The sequence below is a fragment of the Buteo buteo genome, chromosome 2 (genome assembly GCF_964188355.1).
Source record: "Buteo buteo chromosome 2, bButBut1.hap1.1, whole genome shotgun sequence".
In the NCBI taxonomy this organism is placed as follows: Eukaryota; Metazoa; Chordata; class Aves; order Accipitriformes; family Accipitridae; genus Buteo; species Buteo buteo.
In genome coordinates this window covers 70,770,468-70,792,371 of record NC_134172.1, presented here as the reverse complement: position 1 = coordinate 70,792,371, position 21,904 = coordinate 70,770,468, and the positions used below count along the sequence as shown (strand labels likewise).

Here is a 21,904-nt window from a genome sequence, read left to right as displayed (position 1 = left end):
GACACTGCTTCTTACTCATACACTAATGTAATCAAAGATAAAAGTAGAACTAGCATGCATTTTCCAGTCAATATTTTTGGTCTGTACCTTCTGTGAAATAATTCCCAAGTAATAAATTGATGCAAATCAAACCCAAGTTGTATAGTCAAGGAATGGGTCTGCACAGACAGGGAACAATCACCCAGCGCAAGCAATTTCTGACCAGTCATTGCTGCAAGCCAGCCTTCACCTCCTCATTTGGAGCTACCTAAACCGAGGACAACATAAGGATGTAAACACCATAAACTTGACAGCCAGAGGAGTTAAAGCTATGGGAGCTGTAAAGATTTCAGAAAAGCCCTGCTGGACAGTCACACTTCCCCAATTTAACAAGAAGCTTTGGGTTTTTTTTCTATGGCTTATAGGAGTATCCACGTACAAGATTGCACCTGCAGTATTCTGGCCAGCTCTAGCAGAACTTGCTCTGAACTCAATCTGAACTATTTTTCATAACCTGCATGGTCCACAGTTTGAAAGATTATAAATAAAATTGCAACTAATCAGTACAAACTATTTCATGGAAGCCAAAAGTTGAAGTCTCTGCATTTCTCAACATCTATTGTGCTCTCTGCAGCATTGCACAGCCAGAAAGAAGTGTTTTTAGGAAGGTGCCAAAATGAAATGTATGGACCACAAGCAAGAAGAAACCACAAGAGTTGACACGAAGATAGGATTTTATAAATTAAATGACCTTTATTTGTAACTTGTCTTCAAAAGTCAAAAACATGACAAAGTAATTGCTCGGAAGCTTCTAACTGCTCCTTAAACATTTTAACAGAATTGCATGGAAGTGCACTTAGAATAGTAGCAGAAATCTAGATTCTGGTCAATGGGCATCACCAAACTGCGTTCTAGCCAGAACCCAGAAATCCCCATCCAACCACTAATACATTGTAATCTCTTTGCAGATCAAGCATTAGAAATAACCAACCCCAAACACAGTACTTACTCCACAGTACCATGAGATTCCCTGCCCCCCCCCCGCAAGACCGAGCTTCCAGTCACCAAGCAGATACTTAAGGATGAATCTAGAAGAGCCCGTACCAACTTGGAGAAAACATACTAAAACCAAGTTCAACTCAAATATGTTAGAGGTCTGGCTGGACACAAAGTTTAATCAAGAGGTTTTAGCTGGGGTGCGTTTCATTGTTTTAAGGGTAAGGCTATGCTTCAGTCTGCAGAGTGCAATGATATTAAGTTTACTCATCAAATAAATTAATTAGTACTCAGTTCTGTGGTGGTGCAGGTCCACTGCTCCAATTAAACATGCTTAAATTAGACTACACATCTCAACACTACCGTGATTTACAAGTTCTGGTCGGGTGTCTTAGATCATTGGATCTCAGCATCTTGACTGTGCTGTTAACGAAAATGTTAAACTAAAAAGGAATCCCTATAGTAAAATTGTAGACTTGAATATAGAGTATCCATTTACCAGGTACTGGAATTGTCATCCTGCTTTCTCGGTTATATTTTACTTTTTCTTTGAAAGCTATACCTGCATACTGTACATATAATATATGGAAAACAATCTAAGTACAGCTTCAGCTACTTTAGCAACATTTAGATGAAGAACGGGAATTCAAAATACCAGTTAAAATCTGTAATGCAGAAAGGTAGTGCTATGCAAGTGCTATGAATTATTAGTAAGTTTTGTTACCAGCTTGCCTTGAGAGACGGAAAACCTAGGAATGTATAAGAAAATTTTAGTTTAAATAGAAAGCAGAGGTATTGAAAAAAACCCTTCTGAATTCCCCTATCAGCATAAGGCTTAAAATCACTAGAAAACCAAGTTCAAACCCACCAATTTAATCATAATGCCAGCAAATATGATTAATATTTGCTAAGACAGATAAAAAATGATGCATTTTAACTAAGACCAACATTAAAGTTTATTTTCCAGGCTAGAAATTATGGCCCAAGTATGGAAGAAAGTAATAATCATGCACAGAACTAAAATATTTTGAACTAGTTGCTTACACAGGTGCAAACACTTGCTAAGAAAGTTTGTAGTGTGAAGACACATACTGCAGACATGTTTTCCATATAGTTGAGAGGCTGCCTATAAGAATTTAAACACTGGGAAACATTATGAAATCACAGGCATTGTAGGTCACTTTAAATGAGAGCTGGTCTGACAATTACAGTTAGCACCTAGAGGTCTCACTAAAGGAAAACAGAGCTACAAATACACCTCTCATACTATCATTTAAGATATGTAAATGAGATTGGGAAGAGATATTTATTAACTAGTTCAGGCCATTCCATTTGGAATGTTTTTGTTTTCAGACAGTCAAATGAACACAACTGCAAAAGAAACCAAGAAATAGGTAAACAGATTTGTCTCCTCCATGTTGATCTACAATTAAGCTTGCATGAAGCAAGTAAGAAAATTAGGCTGACAGGGTTGAATGACATAGACCATGTTAACAAAGGACTGAGTGGTACAGAAATATCAAACCAGGATTTGAAACTGAGATAGGGATTGAAGTCTTCCATATTTCTGGATGCCTGAGTTCATCTTGGGATGTACAGGAGAAGTGCAAGGATGCTGGGCATTTCCCCCTCGTGGAAGCTTGGTTTTACAGTTAATCTTCTAGTTGGTTCATTTATCCCGCAACGAACGCATCAAAACCTGTGCCATCATATCATCTTCATCAGCATCATAATCCTACAAACAAAGGGTACAGAAATTCTTTTACTACAATAGCCATGCTGGTTAATACAACACCAAATAAAAACAGAAAACAAGCTGTATTTTCCTTTGACTTGCCATTAACCCAATTTCTCTCATGATAGCATCTGCATGGATGAGATTTCACAATAGCAGCTACGTAAAAAAAGCTGGGTTTTAAGAGTCATGAGGCTGTATTCCAAGGGTGAGGAAACACATACCACAAAAGTATCATAAGAAAAGCGATGTCGCCTTTGAAGGTGCTCCATGAAGTTAGCACTCCTGTAATTTGGGTCTCCCCATGGCATTGAGGCACAAATTGGGCAAACCTTCAAGAAAAAAACCAAAAAAGCCAATTAAGCCCCAATGGTTAAATGCTTTAACATTTACCGTAGGAAGGGCAGGACAGAGACAGCATGGAAGACTGAAGTTTGAGGTTTGTGACAATCACTATTCTTTATGCAAAGTGATGCCAAATAGTTTGCTGGGACATTTAATACAAAAGCCTCAGATAACCCTGAATAATTTTAGTTCATGTCTTAGATGTCCAAAATGGAATGGCTTACTCTTCTCCCTACATTCTGAAAATCAGAATTCACTACAGCTGTTTGCTTTAGAAGATTTCAGTCTTTATTTCTCAGTAACAGAAAAGTTTCCTTGACCTCCTTCACAAAGACCACTTCTGTCCAAGAGAAAAAAGGAACTTTTTTCCTAAATAATTTGGAATTCCAAAAAACTTTCCAGAAAAATGAAAATTTCAAATTCAGTTCCATGTTTTGCAATTCCTCTTATATGAGAGGGAGTATCAGCAGATTAAGATTACTAGAATGATATACTATTTTTTGCAAGCATTTTTCCCCATGGTTTATAGTATCTTCTTGCTGAAAACAGCAGAGGGGAAAATTAAACATCTGACTTCTTTTAAAATTAACTTTGAATGGCTGCCATTTTTCAAATATGAAAGGAGAATGTGACATAGCTGCAATAGGAATAGAGACTAGTCATCTCCAGAGAACGTACCAAAAACTAACATCAAAATTATGTAAAATTTAAGTGCATGAACAGCATACCCACATTTTACTTTAACAGGAATAATTATAAATATGTACTTAACTTCAAGAGTAAGTCTCTAATTCATTGTTTCAAAGGGATTTAAGACTAGACTTCATTGCAATTCTTGCACCAAGACTTTTTATTACCACTTGTTTTGCATCCATGCTGTGCAATGTTTTGCAGTGTTCAACTAGTCCTTCTTGATCAAAGTTTTTCTCGCTGCAATACGGACAAGGAAAGGTAAAGCGATTTGGGAAGTTCCTGTTTGGGGCGATAAAAAGAGGTTATTTACCATTGTAAGAAAATTAAAAGTAAAAACTTTAGGATTCAATACTCAAAAGTTGTCTTACCAGCTATTGAGAATACAAATTATTCAAAACAATAATCTTATTCTACGCAATTAAGACAAGCTAATTTTAACAATCAGCTTGTAAATTCCTAACAATGGCTTAAGGAACTCTTTAATATCACCCATATTTACACAGAACAATAGTTGTTCTACAAATGTTATAAATGTCATTTATCACCCCTTTTTTTTTTAAAATGCACAGGGTACCTACCACCCAGTATGCTACAATACAGATGAATGTACTGCAATCAATTCTGACTTCCCTTCATTATAAGTTACTACAATCAAGAGACAAAGATGAAGGTCTTATTAAAAAAATAGCTACTTTTACCAAGTACCCTGATCTTAAAGATGTCTTGTGCATGGACTAAGTAGAAAAAAGAGTATCTTGTCTGTGCACAGTTAGTTGCAGGATTAAGGCTTAGTTTTTAACTATGTGAAAGGATGACAAAAACTAACACGCAAACTGAACGAAGAGGTAAAGTCTGCTTATACTTCAAATTTTTTTTTTTGTGACAAAAAAAGTATTTCCAGAAAAGAGGTAGTTACCTGGTGTTGTGAAATGGTTCTTTAGTTACGGCTTTGACACCTTCCATTATGTAATTCTGGTACTTTGAACAAGAAGCTGCATGGCTACGCATCTTTGAGAGATACATCTGTGCAGGCAACAATAGCATAGCAAGGTTAATTTAAACTATTTGCAGTTACTTCTACACTTTTAAGCAGAAGTAGTAAACACATAAAACAAAGGAGCTTTTCTGCTGACAGTGTGTCATGGTTTAACCCCAGCCAACAACCAAGTACCACGCAGCCACTTGCTCACTCCTCCCTGCTCCCAGGGGGATGGGGAGGAGAATCAAAAGAATGAAATAAAACTCATAGGCTGAGATAAGAATGGTTTAATAACTAAAGTAAAATAAAATATAATAGCAACAACAATAATAAAATATAATAATAAATGTAATGAAAGGGAAAACAAAAATGAGAGTAATAAAACCCAAGAAAAGACAAGTGATGCACAATGCAATTGCTCACCACCCACTGACTAATGCCCGAGCAGCAATTCACCCCTCCCAGCCAACTCCCCCAATTTATATACTGGGCATGACCTTCTATGGTATAGAATATCCCTTTGGCTAGTTTGGGCCAGCTGTCCTGGCCGTGCTCCCTCCCAGCTTTTTGTGCACCTGCTCACTGGCAGAGCATGGGAAACTGAAAAAACCTTGACTTAGGATAAGCGCTACTTAGCAACAACTAAAACATCAGCATGTTATCAACATTATTCTCACACTAAATCTAAAACACACTGTACCAGCTATTAGGAAGAAAATTATCCCAGCCAAAACCAGAACAGCATTACCCAAACAGTTCAGATGGCGAGGCAGAAAGCTTTGAGATTATAGATTAGTTAACCCGTAACGCTGCTGCCTGTAATATTTTACAAACACAACACTGTTCAGGACAGCTCACTTTTCTTAACCTATACTATAATATATATAAAAAAAGCTTTATATAAAGCCAGTTTACCTGGTCACTGAGAAGAAGAGACAGTGTATAAAAAATTTGTTTTTTAGCACAGATCTTGGTGTAGATTGATTGCTAATTTTCAATCCCATTAATGAAAATTCAAATTTACAGTAAGAAAATCTGTAATTCAAGGCACTACAGTTTTCTATCAGCTGGAATGAAGACAGAATGAAGACACTACCCAGGAATAAAAAGTGAAAGTAACTGAATTGTTACCCTCACCTTACTGTGTCTAATTATCCTTTTTTTGTTGTTTTGCCACCTGCTAAGGTATTTTCTTATATGTTCAATTAACACTAAGCAGCCCAACTTTACAAAGAGAAAGGAAATAACAGGAAAGATGCCATACAGGTATACAACATGCAGCACACTAACAAACAGTACCACCCATACAAGACAACTTTGACGTAAGTATTTCAAACAACAACAAAATTTCTGTTTAAGAGCCAAAGAGACCACTATCCAAAACCCACGTCCACATGACAATGTTCCTCCCACAGAGACATGTTCACAGAAGCAACTTCAGAAGCAATATTTTTCTATAATTTTAAAATCGGTATCTTTCATTTGAAATTCACTTCCTGAAGAGGTAACAATAAAAAACTGTGGAAAGAACGTCAACATTTGGGTGCTGCCTATATAAAATATCTTTAGCACTTATCAGAACAAACATTTTGACCTGATTCTGCAGAAAGCTGAAGAGCAAGCACTTTATTTCCTTCTAAGCAGTATAGCTGAGCAGGCACACCTCATGCACTTAATTTCCAAATACTTTCATACTTTTTTATTGCAGCCATTGCAAGTGGTTTCTGTTGTTTCAATTTGCTTTTCCAGGTCCAGAGCTCTGCTACCAGGTGACAGGGTGCTGCGGCAGACGCCACAAACTGGCTTTTTCGGCTTAAGACATTCCTGCAGGCACGGAGTGCAAAAGCTAGGGTGGGAGAAAAACAGTGGGTGGTGAGAACAGCCCTCCTGAACACGCAACATAAATATCCAGAGCCCTTACGTGTCTTCTGCTCTAAGCGATAACGGAGTCTCAAGACATATTATCTAATAAAACAGCAACCTGTTGACATTTGTGCATGAAGGGATGAGTAGCATTCTAGTTTGTCATGCTCAGCGTTATTAGCTTTTGGACAGTGCTCTGCTCCCTCAGTGTCTACATCTTTCAGGAGAGAAAGGAATCAAAAGTAAAAGAATATTAGCTTTTCTTCCCTGCTGGTTTTTTTCCACCCCCTCTTCTTTCACGGAAGCCTCAGGCCACCCTAAGACGCTGTCGAAAAGCGGAGCTGCCTGCGGAGCTCCCCGGTCCTCTGGCAGCGCTGCCTGACCCCCCCCACCCCCAGCGGGATCCTGCCCCCGCCGCGCAGGCGGCGGCCTTGCCCATCCCGGCCCGCCCCGCTCCCGAGGGAGCGAAAGGGGAGGGCCAAGGCCAGCCGAGCCACGGCTCCCTCCCAAGGCCTCACAGCCTGCGGCCCGGGAAGGCGCCTGGCGGGCCCAGCCCCAGCTCCAGTCCCCTCCCGCCGAGGGCTGAGAGGGCCCCAAACCGCCACCGCCTCAGGCCCCCGCTCCGCGCCGCCGGCAGCCGCTCACACGTGTCCGCAGGGCACGCGCACCGGGCTCTCGTACACCTCCAGGCACACGGGGCAGGTGAAGCGCGACAGCGGGTCGTGCCGCCGCTCCGGGGAGCGAGAAGAGCCGCCGCCGCCTCCACCGGCCACCGCCATCTTCCCGCCGCCGCGCCCCGCCCCGCCAGCCAACCGAGGAGCGGGCGGTGCGCAGGCGCAGCACCGCCCCTGCCGCCGAGGCACCGCCCCCTCAGAGGCGTGGTCAGGCTGAGTGGGCGTGTCACCACACGGGAGGGGGCGTGGCCAGGAGCTCGTCCCGCCCCCGAAGCGCCGGTCCCGCCCCGGCGGGGACGCGCTCAAGGCCGGCGGGGGGGGGGACGGGAGGGAGGGGGCTGCGCTTCCGCACCGTGCCTGGGGAACGGGCGATTTCTACGGCAGCCCAGCGCCACGGCCGAGGAGCCGCGGACAGCAGGAGGCCGGGCGCCTCACCGCGGGCTCACGGCTCGGCCCGCTGCGTGCTGGATCCGTCCCGTTGCTGAGCGGTGGAGGGGCCGGTGCGCGGCCGAGCAGCGGGACGCGGCGCTGCTCCCTCTCCCTCGCTGACCGCTGAGGCCGGTCTGGTTGGGGAAAGACAAGGGAGGGGCGACGCGGCCCTCCTCTAGGGCTGCAAGGCGATACAAAAGCTGTCGGTAGCAGCACAGCGCTTTAACGGGCCATCCTTCCTTACGGGGAGCGCGCAAAGGCATCCCACGTCCATGAAACAGCCGCTTCGTTTCCCGGTAACGTTCCTTCTCGGCCTGCGGGCAGTCCCGGGACCCGCCGCGGGGGCTGCTTGGGCGTTTTGCTCCCACGGACGGCGGCTCCCGCCCGCCTCTGGGGCCGAGACCGAGACCGGCCCCGGTCCCCCCAGCCCCCCCCCCCCCCCCCCCCCCCCGCTGCCCCTCCGCCGGGCGGGGCGTGAGGCGGTCGCCCCGCCCCCTCGCTCCCCACCCCGCTGACGTCACGCGGCGGAAGCGCTCCCCGCGGTAGGAGGCAGTGCCCCGCCCCTCGCGGCATCCACTTCCGGGGCGCCGCTGTCAGCCGCCCCCTCCCGCTGGCCGGCGGCAGCCCCCGGGCCGGTGCCGGGAAGGCCGTAACTGTGAGGGCGGGCGTCCCCCGCCGCTGGCCAGCCGGCAGCCCTTCCGGGGCCGGGGGGGGGGGTGGTGGCCTCTGCTGAGACGTCGCGGGAGCGCGTGAGGGGCCGAGGGGGTCCGCGGTCCGCATCCGGGTCACTGGGCGCTTCCGGCTTGAGCGGCGGCGGGTCCCGGGCGGCTGGCGCGGCCCGACGCGGCGCGGAGCGGTGAGGGACGGGCCCGGCCCGCGGGGGGGAGGCGGCGGGGGCGGGGGTGGGCCGGCTCTGCCCGCCCGGACTGCGGGCCCTCGGCGCCGCGCCGGCTGCTGAGGGGAGGGGGCGGCGGGTTTGCTGGGGGCGTGGGCTGCGGAGGGCGCTGCGCCCCTTCACCGGCGAGAGGCTGGAGGGAAGCCCCCGTGGGGCCGGCCCCCGAGGCTCGGTGGTCAGCGAGTGCCGCTCACGCCGGGGAGGCGAAGGCGGTGTCCCGGGGCCGTGCCCCGCGGCTCTGGGTAGCGGCCGGCCCCGTCCCGTTTTCTCGGCCGGGCTGGGCGTCTCTGCAACAAGTGTCTGCGTGAGAATCGAGGAGCGAAATGGCTTCAGCCGGGTGTTGATTTGTGTGTTGTTCCTTCCCTCTTCCTTGTTTTATGGTCTGAAATTCCTCAGCAATGCGGTGTCCGCTGGTGCCATTAAATAGCCTTTGTATCGGGGATCGTTTTCTTTTCAAGTGTTTGGTGGAAGCCTGGCGTTTCTGGCCTCCTTAGTGTGTGTCAGGAGAAGGTTGTACCTGTCCTGTGTCCCTCCCCTACTGCCGTGAAGGTTTTTGCGTGACTGTGCCCTGCCAGGCAGTCCAGGGTAGCAGAGTGTTGGTTCCCTCAGCTGAGGTTTTGACCCAGGAGATGGACAGAAGCGTTTCCTTGTCTCACCAGCAGAAACTAGATTCTGACCAGAACTTATTATTTATGCATCTCCGTGAAATCTTGAGGTTTTCAGTCAATAATTTGCAGCAAAACAGCCTTGTTACCTTATCTGTTCCATCAGCCAGTGTGCTTCTTAAAACTATATTTATCTGTGCCTGCTCCCATATTGAGGTTTTTATCGAGCCTTGTAACCATGGTTGTTAGCTGTTCGGAGCCTTCCTGGTGCTGGGTGGGCTGCCTGGGATGGGGATGTTTTGCTTCTGGAAGCTCTGCATGCAGAGGAGCAGCTCTGCAAAGGCTTGCTGGGGTGCTTGGTTTGTCATGTTTTGCTTTTCAGTTGTGTGAACTCTGACTTGTATACAAACCACAAGTCGAAATCAGAGCTGGCAGTGGCTTTGAGTGTCACGGTCGATAGGGCCTTGATGCAGGACTTTGCTTTCATTTGGGGACTTTCCTAATCCTGACATCTCGTACGTGTAACCAAGCACTTTTGTTTGGTAGTTATTAACAGTGGAGGTGGAAGAACTGTAAATAGTTAATCCAGCTCCTTGTCAGCACAGGATTGTTCCTTGTCCTGGGCGTGTATTACTGATGTGCCAGACAAAGAGATTTCTCTGAAATTCTCTTGCGGAGCTCTTCTTGCTAAGGAACAGACATTCTGTTGTCTTTGTCTCCAGACTTCATCTTGCACGACTTAAGGAGGAAAGATCTCGGGAAGGGAGAAGGGTTTACTCCTGTCCCTTATGCTCAGATGTTAATTTAGAACTCCACATTTCCTGTGATTCACAGCTTGTCTCTTGACATTGGTGCAATTTCTGATTGTGGAAAAACGAAGAGCAGTGTGCCTTTGAGCAGAAATTGAACTGCTAGTTAACTATCCCACATGGTATTGTCATTAAGTGCAGCCTTTCATGAAGTAATATTAACTGCTAGGCTGTTGATTTGTTTGTTTGTTTGTTTTCCTGGCCTCTTGGTTGTTGGTTTGTGGTCCCCTTCGTGTCCCCCCATGTATTTTGTGTTATGGCTCCTTTCGTTCAGTTAATTTTGATCTTAACAGTGATTTTCATTTTAACAGGAGTGTGTGGGGGCATTGATCAGTATTCTAGCAGCTGCAATTAATATTGGGTGGAAAGTATTTTCTGAAGTGCTGTTTCAGACTGACTACAACCGAAACAGTCCATTGATTTCTCCTGCCTCCCCTCCCCTTTGTTCACAGTTGGGAAGTCTGTAAGGGCTGTATCGTGTTTTTATTTAAAAAGCAAAGCCTGTGGTCTGCTTTTTGATCTGATGTTCCTCAGGCAGTTGAGATGGAGTGCATTGGCCTGTTAATTACCTTGGTTTTGGTAAAGTAGCATTAGGAAGCTTCTTTTGTCACCAGCTTTTTCTGTGGAGTATGTGAGCTCAGTGAGATGAAAATGTAGATCGGTATATATATAAAAGGAACTGTCCCAGCAAACAAAAGCATACATGTTGTAAAACCAGAAATGATTCTGCTTTGTTCTAATAAAGCTGCTAAAAATGGCAGGTATAGCTTTTTTTTCTGAAAAGATTACAATCATCTTTGCAGCTGCCAGCGTTCAGCTGAAACTTTGGCTGTAGTTTGCAGCAATCAGGGGAGTGTGTTCTCTGTAGGATGGCTACAGAGCTCTCCCAGCAGAGTGGTGGCCTGGGGGTGCTGTCAGGTGGAATGTGAGTGGCAGTCAAAAGCCTAGAATATGTTAAAAATAAAAAGGCAAAGTTAATTAATATGCTTACTCTAGGGGCAGTTCTGTGCCACTAGGGGAAAAGAAAAGTAGATGCTTTCCCAAGTTGAGCAAAATGAAACTTCTTTGTGGGATTTTTTAATGATTATATCACTGTGCAGGGCAAAAAAAAAACCCCACCGAAACAGCGACTGATTAAAATAATGTTTGTGTAAGTTGTTTGCACTGAAAGGGCAAAATAAAACACAGAGAAGAGACCATAAAAACTCATGCTTCTCCTTTAAGTTTTTTGCTGTGCATAACTTTTGCCTTGGTTCCCTAAGCCAAGGAGCCCTCAGTCTGGGCTTGAGCCTACACACCAGCAGTATTGTATCGAACTCTCAGTGCCTTGCTTGATGTAGGTTTGTTGTGCTGTTTTAGGCAGATAACTGGAAGAGGAGTAGACAATGGCAGTGAAAGGCAGGACAACAGCATTTCTGTAGACTTGCGGTTTTTCAGAAACTTAGAGGCTGTTCTGGGAGCTGCTGCTCTGTGAACCATTTTATAGAATCCCATGAAGCAGATAGATGCTGTGGACATCTGGGATTTATGCAACTGTGATGACTTGTCTTTGTTTTCAATTTTTATTCCAGAAGAGTTGCCATTACTGAAGATTCTTAATGCCAGATAATCAACCTACTGCCGAATAACCATGAAAGAGACGAGGTAGCTGGCCAAGTGTGAGATAAAAACTGATTTCAATGGATACAAAATATAAAGACGATTTATTTAGGAAGTATGTGCAGTTCCATGAATGCAAACTGAATGCCTCTGACAACAAGCAGCGTCCTATTAATGATGAGTATTTGCGAGTGGCAGCGGCAGCCTTACTTTGCCTTCCCAAAATTGATCCCTTTTATAGATTCCGGCTGATAAAATTTTATGAGATGGCTGAAAACTCACTGAGATCTGTGAAATCTTCAAGTTTACATTCTCTCCATAATGCATTCAGCATGCTCGAAACAGTTGGAATTAATCTCTTTCTTTACCCCTGGAAAAAGGAGTTCAAAAATATTAAGGTAAGGTGTTTTATGTGTGGCCACAGTGAGAACATGATTTGTTTTTCTTTCTTCTAACACATTTCATACATTTCCTTTAAAGACTTCCTTTTTTCCCACCTGTTAGCATGATATATATATATTCGTCTGTATACAGTTGGTAAACAGAAGCCATAGGAAAATTTCTATGTAAAATAAGTGAAGTTTGTGCTGGTGAGAGTATCCTGAGAGCAGAAGTACAAGTACTATCTGCATTTATACTGTAACCATAAAATAGAGGAAGAGCTTATTTAAGGTTTTTGTTCAGCCTACCCTGCTACAGTGCCTTAATTTCTACTTGAAGATGCTTTCAATAGGGTGAGTGGTCAAGTTGTGTTGAAGCTCACTCAAAGTTTGATTTTTGTCTTGCAACAGCTATTAATAGAGCACATGTACTAACAACCAATGCATGCATTCAAATGGATACTTTGCTGAGGCTCCCACAAGTTATGTGGTAATGGTAAAGGAACTTCTCTGAAAGAATTGTTTCCACAATATCTTTTATCTGCTTGTCAGTTCTCAATTCATGAAGTTCTGATTTTAATGTACTTTCAAATTATTTGCCTATGCCAGGGTCTCAGAGGGAAAAGTAGGAACTTGTATATTGCTCGGCTTGGGTGCTGGAAGTCAGATAGTGAGTTCTCTGCTGTTGATTTTTCTATTTTATCTTTTACGTGTTCTTATGTGCTTATTCAAAACTGCTGCAGCATTTCAGTAATGAATGCTGCAGGTGACTTACAAGAACGGTTTTGAGACTTGGAAGCTGGATAAAAGCACTACCAGTATAGGTGTTTAAAGTCATTTGCAGGTTGTGTGCACTAGTGGTGGGTATTTTTGTTTGTTTTCCTTAAAAAGACTCTGTTTCACTATTTAGCAGAGAATTTGAATGTTATTAGAGCATTTGAGAGTCCTCTTTCCCCAAGGGGAAACTACCTTCCTCCAAGATCTCTCCATATATCTTCAACATTATGCTTAAGTTCTGGCCTTTGAAATGTTGGCTGATCCATTGAGGATATCTCTTGATGCACTGCCAATATTGACTTTGGTTGTGCGCTGTGGATCCAGTACCTGTTCTATACAAAGATGTGATGGGCAGGCTACTCTTGCCTGCAATCCAAAACAGTTTGAACTGGGTTAAGAACATACCTCAGGCATGCCAGATACTAAGGATACCTCAACTTGCACAAACTTGCACAAATCTTTGGTTTTGGGGCTTTTTTAGTGGTAGTTCTGGACCTAATATAAAATTAAATAAAACAGGCATTTGAAACTGCATAGTAATAGTACACAAAAAAGAGCGCACCTGAAGTATATTTAAAGCTGAATTGAAGAGGACTTGGGTACTCCCTCAGTAATTCCAAGTTCCTGTTGTCTCTACCTAGCCTCTGTCCAGGGGCAATACATGAAGTCTCTGCCTTTTTACCTTTTGTGGTAGACTTGCTTGTAAATGCAAATGTGTCTGGTATGCATAAAAGTTAATGTCAGTGTAAAGCATGGTGATTTAAATCAACAGGGAGGACACTATGCTAATCAGGATTTCAATTTGAATGAAAACTCTTGTACTTTGAATTTGCTTCATGTGGAATTTCCATCTGCTGAACAGGAGGAATGCAGAGATGGAGTTCATCTTGCCATGGGAGTTGCATGTGTTCATTGTCATTATTATTCTGTTTAATTATATAGTATCTGTCACTGAATTATCTGAACATTTAGTCCACCACTGAATTTGTAACCTAGTTTTCCTTTTATTTCCCCCCTACCCCCCTTAGACCTACACTGGACCCTTTGTTTATTATGTAAAGTCTGCTCTAACTGAAGATGATGTAAGGCAGATTTTGAACTACATGGGCTATGTCCAAGAACTGGGAACAATGTATAAGCTCAAAGAGCAGGTTGATGCCATTCAAGTGAAAATGGTTTCATTTGAACTCTTTTTGGCCAAAGTGGAATGTGAGCAGCTTCTTGAAATTCACTTGCAAGTGAAGGATAAAGGTTATTCAGAGATTGATGTCATAAATGAACGAAAAAATAGCAATGAAGATGTTAGAGGCTGCTCAGAAGCCATGAAACGGCGTGTAGAGTGCAAAGAAAACTTAAACACTTCCATGGCACGAATGGTACTCCAGAAATCAGCAAGTGAACGGGCCTCTAAAGATTATTTCAAGCCAAAGGTGAGCAAGCCTTCTAAATCAGTGGACACATATGATAATTATTGGGAAAGTAAGAAACCACCTTTGATGAGCTCACTGAGTCTCAGGAAAGAACCAATTTTAGTTGATGCAGAAGATGACATCAAAGATGAAATTATCCGTCCATCACCCTCTCTTCTGACAATGTCAAGCTCCCCACACGGGTGTTCAGATGAATTCTTGCCAACTTCATCTCATCACAATGGCATGCTAAGAACAAATGTCCCTTACAGCTCCTATTTTTCTGCTCAAGAGGACTTAGATTTATATACTGATCCTGATTCTAGAAGTATGTTAAATTTTAAAAGACAAGAAGCTATTAAGCCTGATGTATGGCTGTTAAGAAATGATGCCAACCCCGTTTACCACAAACGCACCCACCTAGCCAAAGAGACAGCTTCCCTCAAGTGCCAAAACTGTGGCGTACCTTGTGGCACTTCTGTTTGCCAAAAGTGTGACAATCTGTTCAACTCTAGGCAGGAATACCCAGCAGTGAAACAGAGCACCTATTCAATCAAACCACTTCCAAATGATGGCTTGTCTCCTGCGTCTGCTTTAAGGGAGAAATCTCAGTACACATCACAGACTCAGAGTCAAGAGAGAGCTGCTCAATTCAGTTCAAAATCCAAACCTTCAGGCACCTCGCGCTGCGGCTTTTGTAACCGATCTGGAGCTGCAAACACTTGCACGTTTTGCTCAAAAGTCTCATGTGACACTTGCCTCAATGCTTACTATTATGATCCCTGCTGTAGAAAAAGCGAGCTTCACAGATTCATGCCTAACAATCAGTTAAACTATAAATCATCCCAGCTGTCCCATGTAGTTTACAGATAGACTTATTAGTCTGTTTGGGAGGGGAAGGAAAGGGGGAGGGGAAAGGGCTATCCTAACTAATGTTCTGACTCCATTGATAAGAAAATACACTGACCTCTTACCAAAATGACATGTCCAAATATTTGGAACCATGGTTCAGTGATCAGGTGCCAGTTCTTGATTTTTGTGGCTTCACAGATGCTGCAGATACATTAGATTTCATGCTGCTATAATTTAGGTAACTCCTAAATGATCATTACTTTTCAATTTAAATGGGGGAGAAGAGCACATTTTCCTTTAAAACTTGGCAGCTGTTGTATTTTAGAAAAGTGGCGTCACACCTTTCTATTACATTGCAGTCATCTCCTTGCCCAAATAAAACCATGCAAGGCTTGAAAATGAAGTCTAAAAATTAAGATTCTCATTTTCTATGAGTGATGAAACTACTGCCAGTTTTTGATAAAGTATGACTTCAAAATGTGCAGGAAGTATGTGAATGGCTTGTTTTGCCAACAAGGACTATTTTTTGACGCGTGTCTGCATTTCTTGATCTCCAAAATGCAAACACCACAGCATCTCTTCCTTTCGTCTTTATGTTTCTTCCTTCTCCCCTTATCTCCCGGTTGTTTATCTCAAGCTTATGTAATCTGAATCTGGACAATACGTGCTTTATTTTCTGGTGTTGCCAATATCATCCTAATGGTTTTTACTGTATGGTATTTTAAAAAGGTGAACCTGTATTCATGTCACTTAAATTATGCCTAGAGTGTTGTCCTTCTGGCTGAGTACTGATTTTCTTTACTTTCTGTTGCACATGTATTAAGTACTGTTCTTTGTACTGTAAATAGGTAATTTGGAAACAGTTTATTTTTAATAAATATTTAATATGTTGAGTTCTTAAAAGTGGTAGAATCATTATAACTATGAAGTCTCTCTGGGTTACTTTTCAGGTGACTTTTTGTTTTTCCTTGTACTGTATTTCATAGCTTATTATAGTCACTGTGGCAGACTGATGTTCTTGGCTCTGATCAGTTTTTGCTTTTTAATCTGACTTTTTTTTCCCCCCGATAAGGCTATCACTAGTCTAAGTGGAGTCTTGTTTAAGAATTGCAGGATTTTGGTTCTCGGTGCACGCTTTTCCTTTGTGGTTATGGAAATTGTAAGTATAAGTGTTATGTTGCTTCCAAATTCACTGCAAAGTCTGTAGTGTAGTCCAGCAAGTAAAGCACTGGCCTGGTTAAAAATCAGAGCTCATTTGTGACTCCTGTTAAAGTAAACCCATCAGTTATGGACGTGAATCAGATAATAATATTTATCTGTATTACTGTAGCACATAGGAACCCTAGCCGAGAACCAGGACTCTGTTGTGCTAGGCTCTGTACAGTTTGACCCCCAAACAACACCTGATTATGAATAGGCTTTAGTTTTTTTGTTAAAAGGAAACCCACAAGAATCCTTCTAACTTCCTTATTCCAACTAGCTAGTTAGAACAAAGTATCAGGCAACCTAACCTGATGTGCAGAATTAAATGTGTTTAAAATATCTGTAAAGAACTCTAGCTGAGATGTAAACTATGTAGTCCACTTTGCACTAAAATTATTCACTTAAGGTTTTTTAAAACACTGTTAAGAGTCTAGGCTTCTAAACTTAAATGTCCATTGATCCCTGTGTGACAGAAACATGCATGAATGATTGTTTGTCTTACATTTTTTGGGTGGGGGGAGGGCTTGAGGTAGGTAGAGGGGGAAACTATATAGGCTAATGTTGTAAAATAGCTAAAATAATTTTAGCCATAAATGGGTGTCAGAAGTATTATGGAAATAAGATGAAACCTGAGTCTTACAGAGGGCTGAGAACAATAAGTTACTGTACAGTTTGCACTAAGAAACAAAGTGAATGGCCTGTGTTTAGCAATCAGGGAAATTTCTGAATTAAGTGACTGCAACTGAACATAATGTTATAGGCAAGTGTTGCCTTGCTGACCCTGAAGGTTGGGGTGAATATTGTTTAGGTGAATGATTTTAAGGTTTTCAAAATCTTGTATGGTTTTTTATAAATATATATATATATAAATATGACACAAATGTAGATACATTATGTATATAGTGAAGAATTTAAAAACAATTTTACTATTAAAGTACAGTCTAAGGGTGGTTTTCATTTCAGTGGTTATGTTGTTTTTGTTCATCTTCTGAAGTGTCATGCCTGTTTGGCTGCTATACAGTGTATCTTCTAGTTCACTAGTTCAATTTCCATATGGCTACTCACACTACAGTGAATAACTAAAACTGTGATGCCACGTAATTTTTACGGTGAACATAGCAGGGACTATACTTGCTTTGAAAAAGAAAAGTCCTGTGTATATATGTCATGGAATACTGTAGTACAAAACTGTGTTGAATTGAAGTGATACCATGCTCTATTTTTGTGTATCTTACTGTATGAGGTTGCTGTGATTGATACAGTAAAATATATGCTAATTTAAAATGCAGGTGTTTTGCATCTGATTTGTTTATATTAATTTATGTTTTGAAGGAATTTAAAAATAAAGAGGCCTTTAAGAAAAGGCTTAACTCTTTTCTTAAAGTCGAGTGCATGTAGCTGTCTGTTTCACAACTGTGTTTTGCATGCAGAAAAGAGTTGGTGCACAAGGGTAATCTTGGGGGCAAAATGGGCAAGAGTGTATGTATCATGAGCCTCAGCTTTATGAAATTGGATGTACTGCCTGCAGAATGCAGAGCTTTTTTAAAAACGTTTATTTTCAAGTCTTAGCAGCATGACTCAGTTTGTTCCATAAGAGCATGTAAGCCAATATGTCAGCAGTCTGCAGCAGACAGACTAATGTGGGGTAGAGAGCAGGTTTCATGTGTGATGTGAAGCTAACCTACATTGATTTCTAGCCTTGACTCTCGATGTCATATGTACTTTTTCTAACTAGCTTCCTGATGTAAGCTGCATCTCACAGAAGATGTGTGATACTATTGATATACTTTTTGGCACTTGAGTTAGGCCTTCTGGCTCCTTTTTCATCCTGCTAGCTCTGGAGCAGGATAATTTCTCAAGTTCCAAACTAGATTATTTTTTTCGTTTGTTCTTTGTGTTAAAGCATGTCAGGTGAATGCTTAAATGCCTGAAGTGCCATTTCGACGAGTCCTCTAGTCTTACGATCTGTTGAGGTTACTGGGAGTGTCAGGGATGATTATAAAAATTGGGCTCAAGGTAACAAATATTCTTGCAGGAAATGTTACCTTATATTGCTGTGCTGCTTGTGCTGATGTGTTTCTGATGCATATAAAACAAGACTTTATCCTGTTTTTTACTGTCTGACATTTCTGATTACAGACCTATATGTGTGTCTGCTGTGTCTTTTGCTCTCAACAGAAGTTTAAACGTTCAATAAGCTGTCAAGTAGTTTAGATTTGATGGTTTGAACCGACAGCTCCTTAATTTTTTATTTTTTTTTCTGGAAGATGACTGTGGATTACAAGTGTTTAGTACATGTTGCTAATTATGCTGTAGCATCTTTTTAGGGGGAAAGATACGCCTTTCCAATATTCGTTTAGAAATAGGAGCTAATCTGAGCATGGTGATAATTGATATGTTGCCAGAGTGACTGAGAGAAAAGCAGGGGGTGACTACAAGTTAAGGTAACATGTTGATGTACCTGTTTTGGCTCTAACTTACTTACTTCTCCGAAATCAGTGGGAGTTAATTAGGCCTTTTAGCATGGCCATTACTGTGGTATTTAAGCAGCAACTGAGTTGGGCTACAAATGTTCCTGTTATTTGTGAAGGGTGTTCCATGCTTTCTTCTGAAAATCATGGGATGTGGTCCTGTTTGTCTAAAGATTGTAAGTATGTAAATGTCTTGGAGCTCTTGTATAAAATGAAGTAAAATTGGACATTGCAGTTACTTTTAATTACTTTTTTTCTTCAGTTGATCATATTCCCCTAGAAAATATTTTCTGTAACTCGTCTTGCCAGTCTGAAAATGTAGGGGCAGGGAATCAGTAATTAAGTAGCTTTCTGGTTTTGTACTCCTACACCCCTGCTGTGAAAACAAACTCCGAGGGCAACCTTTTGCGTTGAGCCACTATATGAAAATGAATAGACTAGTGCATCAGATCTTCTTACACAGTGCCTAGCAGAAGGCAAAAGGTTAAGGTATGTGATGCGGCAGCAGCTCTTTTAACTCTAAAATCCTGGAGACATGCCACATAATTGAAGCTCTTCCATCTGAGGAGAGGTGTAGGAGAGCCAGAGAGCAGCTGCTTTGTTTGACAGGCTTGCTGTACAGATTTCAATGTGCTAATGTGTGGAAAGCAAGGCTGTTCCTTACAGTATTGAAAGCTCTCTCCCTTGAAAATATCTTAGCATATTTTATACTGTGTAGTGGGTCCTCGGTTCAGACTGGAATCTAGAGCCCTGCGACAAGGTAACCTGTGTAGCACTAGAGGTAGGCGGTGTGCTGATGGGCAGCTACTTGCAGCCAGGCTCTGTGCCAAAGTCAGAAAAGGCAATTGCAATACCAGTCCACGTAGAGCTGTGGGGATGATTGACCTGTAACCAGGAATTTATGGCACATAGCGGTGCCCAAAGTGGAGCAATCCCTCTAATTCCTTATTTTTCCCCTCCTGCGCTGCTTTTGCTGCTTTCACAGTGTGAAACTGGCTATGGGAGCTCTGGCATTGCTACAAGTTGTTGCTTTTTGGGGAACAGCTGCTTTGCTACCCTGACCTCTGCAAAAGAAGGGATCTCATCTCCTTAGGAGTCCCTGCAAGCAGGGAAGACACTGCCTTGCTCAGGGACGGTGGGGTGTTGCTAGTTGGTGTCTGCCATTTTGTAAGGCAGAGTTGCTCCAGGCTTTTTCAAATGCACGCAAAATGCTTCCTCCATCTGGGCCACGCTGCCACAGGTACCTTCCTGGAGAGCTGGGTTTGCTGTTTCCTTACCCTGAGGAACAGCAGGGTCAGAGGCTATGATTACTGCTGGTCCACCAGTACAGTCAGCTGCCCCTACTCCTCATCCTCTCTCAGCTGGCAGCAGTGGGTCTGGTTTTCCACTGCGGTAGCAGAGGAAAAGGGGCTATGGAAATCTTCCTGACACCCAGAAGCTTCCTATGTTGCCTGTGCTTAAAACCAGGCATGGACTTCCACTGAACTTGGAAAGGCTTTGTGCAGAAAAGAGGTGGGCAGGTGGAAATGTTCCAGATAAAAATGAAACAACCTGCTCCGATTCCCCCCCCCCCCCCAGTATCAAGAAGAAATTTCTCTTCCAGCATTCAGAATCTGGGAGGCACTAAAGTGATATTGCAGGGAACTTCAGATGAGGTTAGAGATTGTTTTAATTACTGATATTTCCTATTGGTGGGATCCTTTCTTAGTGCTGCAGATGCTGAGTGTAAGTGGTGGTGGTACTTCTGTTCAGGCTGGGCTCTATCATAGCAGTTCCTGCTTTGAGATGAGGATGTGAAATACCTTCTGACTTGGGTAATAACACCCATTTGTTTTTCCTCTCTTATACTGGGCTTTTAGTTAATTCTGCATTGTGCAGTTCGTTGCATTGAAGACAATGTCAAAGCTCCAAGTAGTTTTAAGTAGTGCAGGATGAGACCTGCAGTGTGTGGCTGACAACTTGCATGTGGCAGCTGCTTCTGCTATTGTGGGTGTGGGGCTGTCATGCTTCCTGCTTTAGAAATCATTCTCATGATAGTCATACTGTTCTGAGATTTTTTTCATCATCAACCTGCTTTAAAAAAAGAAAAAGAAAAATCAACCCACAACTGTTCATCAACTCCTTAGTGAAAAATGTTACTTTTCCCCCAAGTAAGTAAAATCTGTTTTGTAGCTTTGTGTGCAACATGCTCTAATTTAACTGCCTTACCTGAAATTTTCACATACCAGCTTTCTAAACCATGGCCAGTACTGGTGAAGTGTCTTCATCGAAGCAGCAATCTCTGCATGTCTCTCCATAATTGCACATGTGTAAACTCTGCTCTGCACTTTAGCTTCCAGTTAGGCAAGACTGAGCTTCTGTAGTGACCCAGTTGTGGATCCTTGCCAGTGTGGCATGTGTAAACCCCAAACCCTAATAAATTAACTGTTAATTCAAAATAGATGCTACCAACCAGCAAGTCTAAAAGAAAGGAACAGCCTGTTTACATGTCTTAGTGCATTTAGGCTAACTACTATATTCATGGTGAACCTTCCCACAAAGCAGCTCTGTGATGGAGAGGAGAGGCCTCTTCCTCTCCTGTGTGGTCTGCTGTGTGCATCCCTCGTGCCACTGGGAGTGGTGCGTGTGCATGTGGTCCCACAGCAGGACCGCAGAAGCTGGTAGAAGCTCACTGACTAGTAACAAGAATCCGTGTGGTCCCTTAAAGGGTACAGAGGAACCCTGTTAGATATCCCCGTTAGCAGAGGGTTGGAGGATCTCCTGAAGAGCTGAGTCCCAGCACGAAGGTTCCCTTTGCATTCTGAAGTGGAGCATGGCTGGGTGGGAATGCTGAATGCAACCCGTGGAAATAGCTGCATAATTGTTCCTTGGCAGTTTTTGACACTAGAAGCCAGCAGACACCTGACGGCACTTTGCTGGCTTGGTTGGGATGCGTAGGTGGGTTTGTCTAACTCTGAAGTGATGGGCTTTTTGTTTGGCTAGGTTTTTTGGACATACTGCCCATTACAACCAAGCATGCAGTGGAGCCTGTAATAACCCACGTGGAGAGGGTTGTTGTGTTTTGACCCCAAAGGGATGGTGGAGGGAGTTGGCAGAGTGCCACTGATGGCTCTCTCCATGCCTGGCAGCACCAGTGCTTGGGTGTGCCCAAGCAGGAGGGTGGCTGTGTGGATTTACTGGCTGCAGCTAGCACGGGTTGACTCAGTGGCAG

At 43.2% G+C, this 21,904-nt stretch overlaps 2 protein-coding genes across 4 annotated transcripts; one reads left to right on the top strand and one right to left on the bottom strand.

Annotated features, from left to right (window-relative positions):
* Nucleotides 1–707: 707 nt before the first annotated feature.
* Nucleotides 708–7,397, bottom strand: RNF114 (ring finger protein 114). The gene is made up of 6 exons (XM_075019108.1): nt 7,236–7,397; nt 6,423–6,573; nt 4,665–4,771; nt 3,913–4,027; nt 2,935–3,042; nt 708–2,710 (listed from the first exon to the last, which is right to left on the bottom strand). Exons 1-6 carry the CDS (start codon nt 7,367–7,369, stop codon nt 2,645–2,647), a joined length of 681 nt encoding a protein of 226 aa, XP_074875209.1. The 5' UTR covers nt 7,370–7,397; the 3' UTR covers nt 708–2,644.
* A 229-nt stretch (nt 7,398–7,626) lies between these two features.
* On the top strand, nt 7,627–17,608 carry SPATA2 (spermatogenesis associated 2). Of its 3 annotated transcripts, XM_075019093.1 has the most exons (4): nt 8,064–8,549; nt 11,574–11,716; nt 11,843–11,999; nt 13,787–17,608. In XM_075019093.1, exons 2-4 carry the CDS (start codon nt 11,682–11,684, stop codon nt 15,038–15,040), a joined length of 1,446 nt encoding a protein of 481 aa, XP_074875194.1. In that variant the 5' UTR covers nt 8,064–8,549; nt 11,574–11,681; the 3' UTR covers nt 15,041–17,608. The 3 variants fall into 3 exon arrangements, with proteins under 3 accessions (XP_074875185.1, XP_074875175.1, XP_074875194.1); XM_075019084.1 differs by lacking the exon at nt 8,064–8,549 and adding an exon at nt 7,627–7,989 and having other exon boundaries at nt 11,574–11,999; XM_075019074.1 differs by having other exon boundaries at nt 8,063–8,549; nt 11,574–11,999.
* Nucleotides 17,609–21,904: the final 4,296 nt, after the last annotated feature.

What these genes read in the sequence shown, in the direction of transcription:
- RNF114 (XM_075019108.1), bottom strand. Translation starts at nt 7,369, where the DNA reads ATGGCGGTGGCCGGTGGAGGCGGCGGCGGCTCTTCTCGCTCCCCGGAG. An exon ending in GCAATGGCTGCAATAAAAAA is followed by an intron (nt 4,772 to 6,422) that starts GTATGAAAGTAT and finishes TTGCCTGCACAG; the next exon opens with ATGTATCTCTCAAAGATGCG. An exon ending in GCATGGATGCAAAACAAGTG is followed by an intron (nt 3,043 to 3,912) that starts GTAATAAAAAGT and finishes TTTTTCTTGAAG; the next exon opens with GTTTGCCCAATTTGTGCCTC.
- SPATA2 (XM_075019084.1), top strand. Translation starts at nt 11,682, where the DNA reads ATGGATACAAAATATAAAGACGATTTATTTAGGAAGTATGTGCAGTTC. An exon ending in AGGAGTTCAAAAATATTAAG is followed by an intron (nt 12,000 to 13,786) that starts GTAAGGTGTTTT and finishes TACCCCCCTTAG; the next exon opens with ACCTACACTGGACCCTTTGT.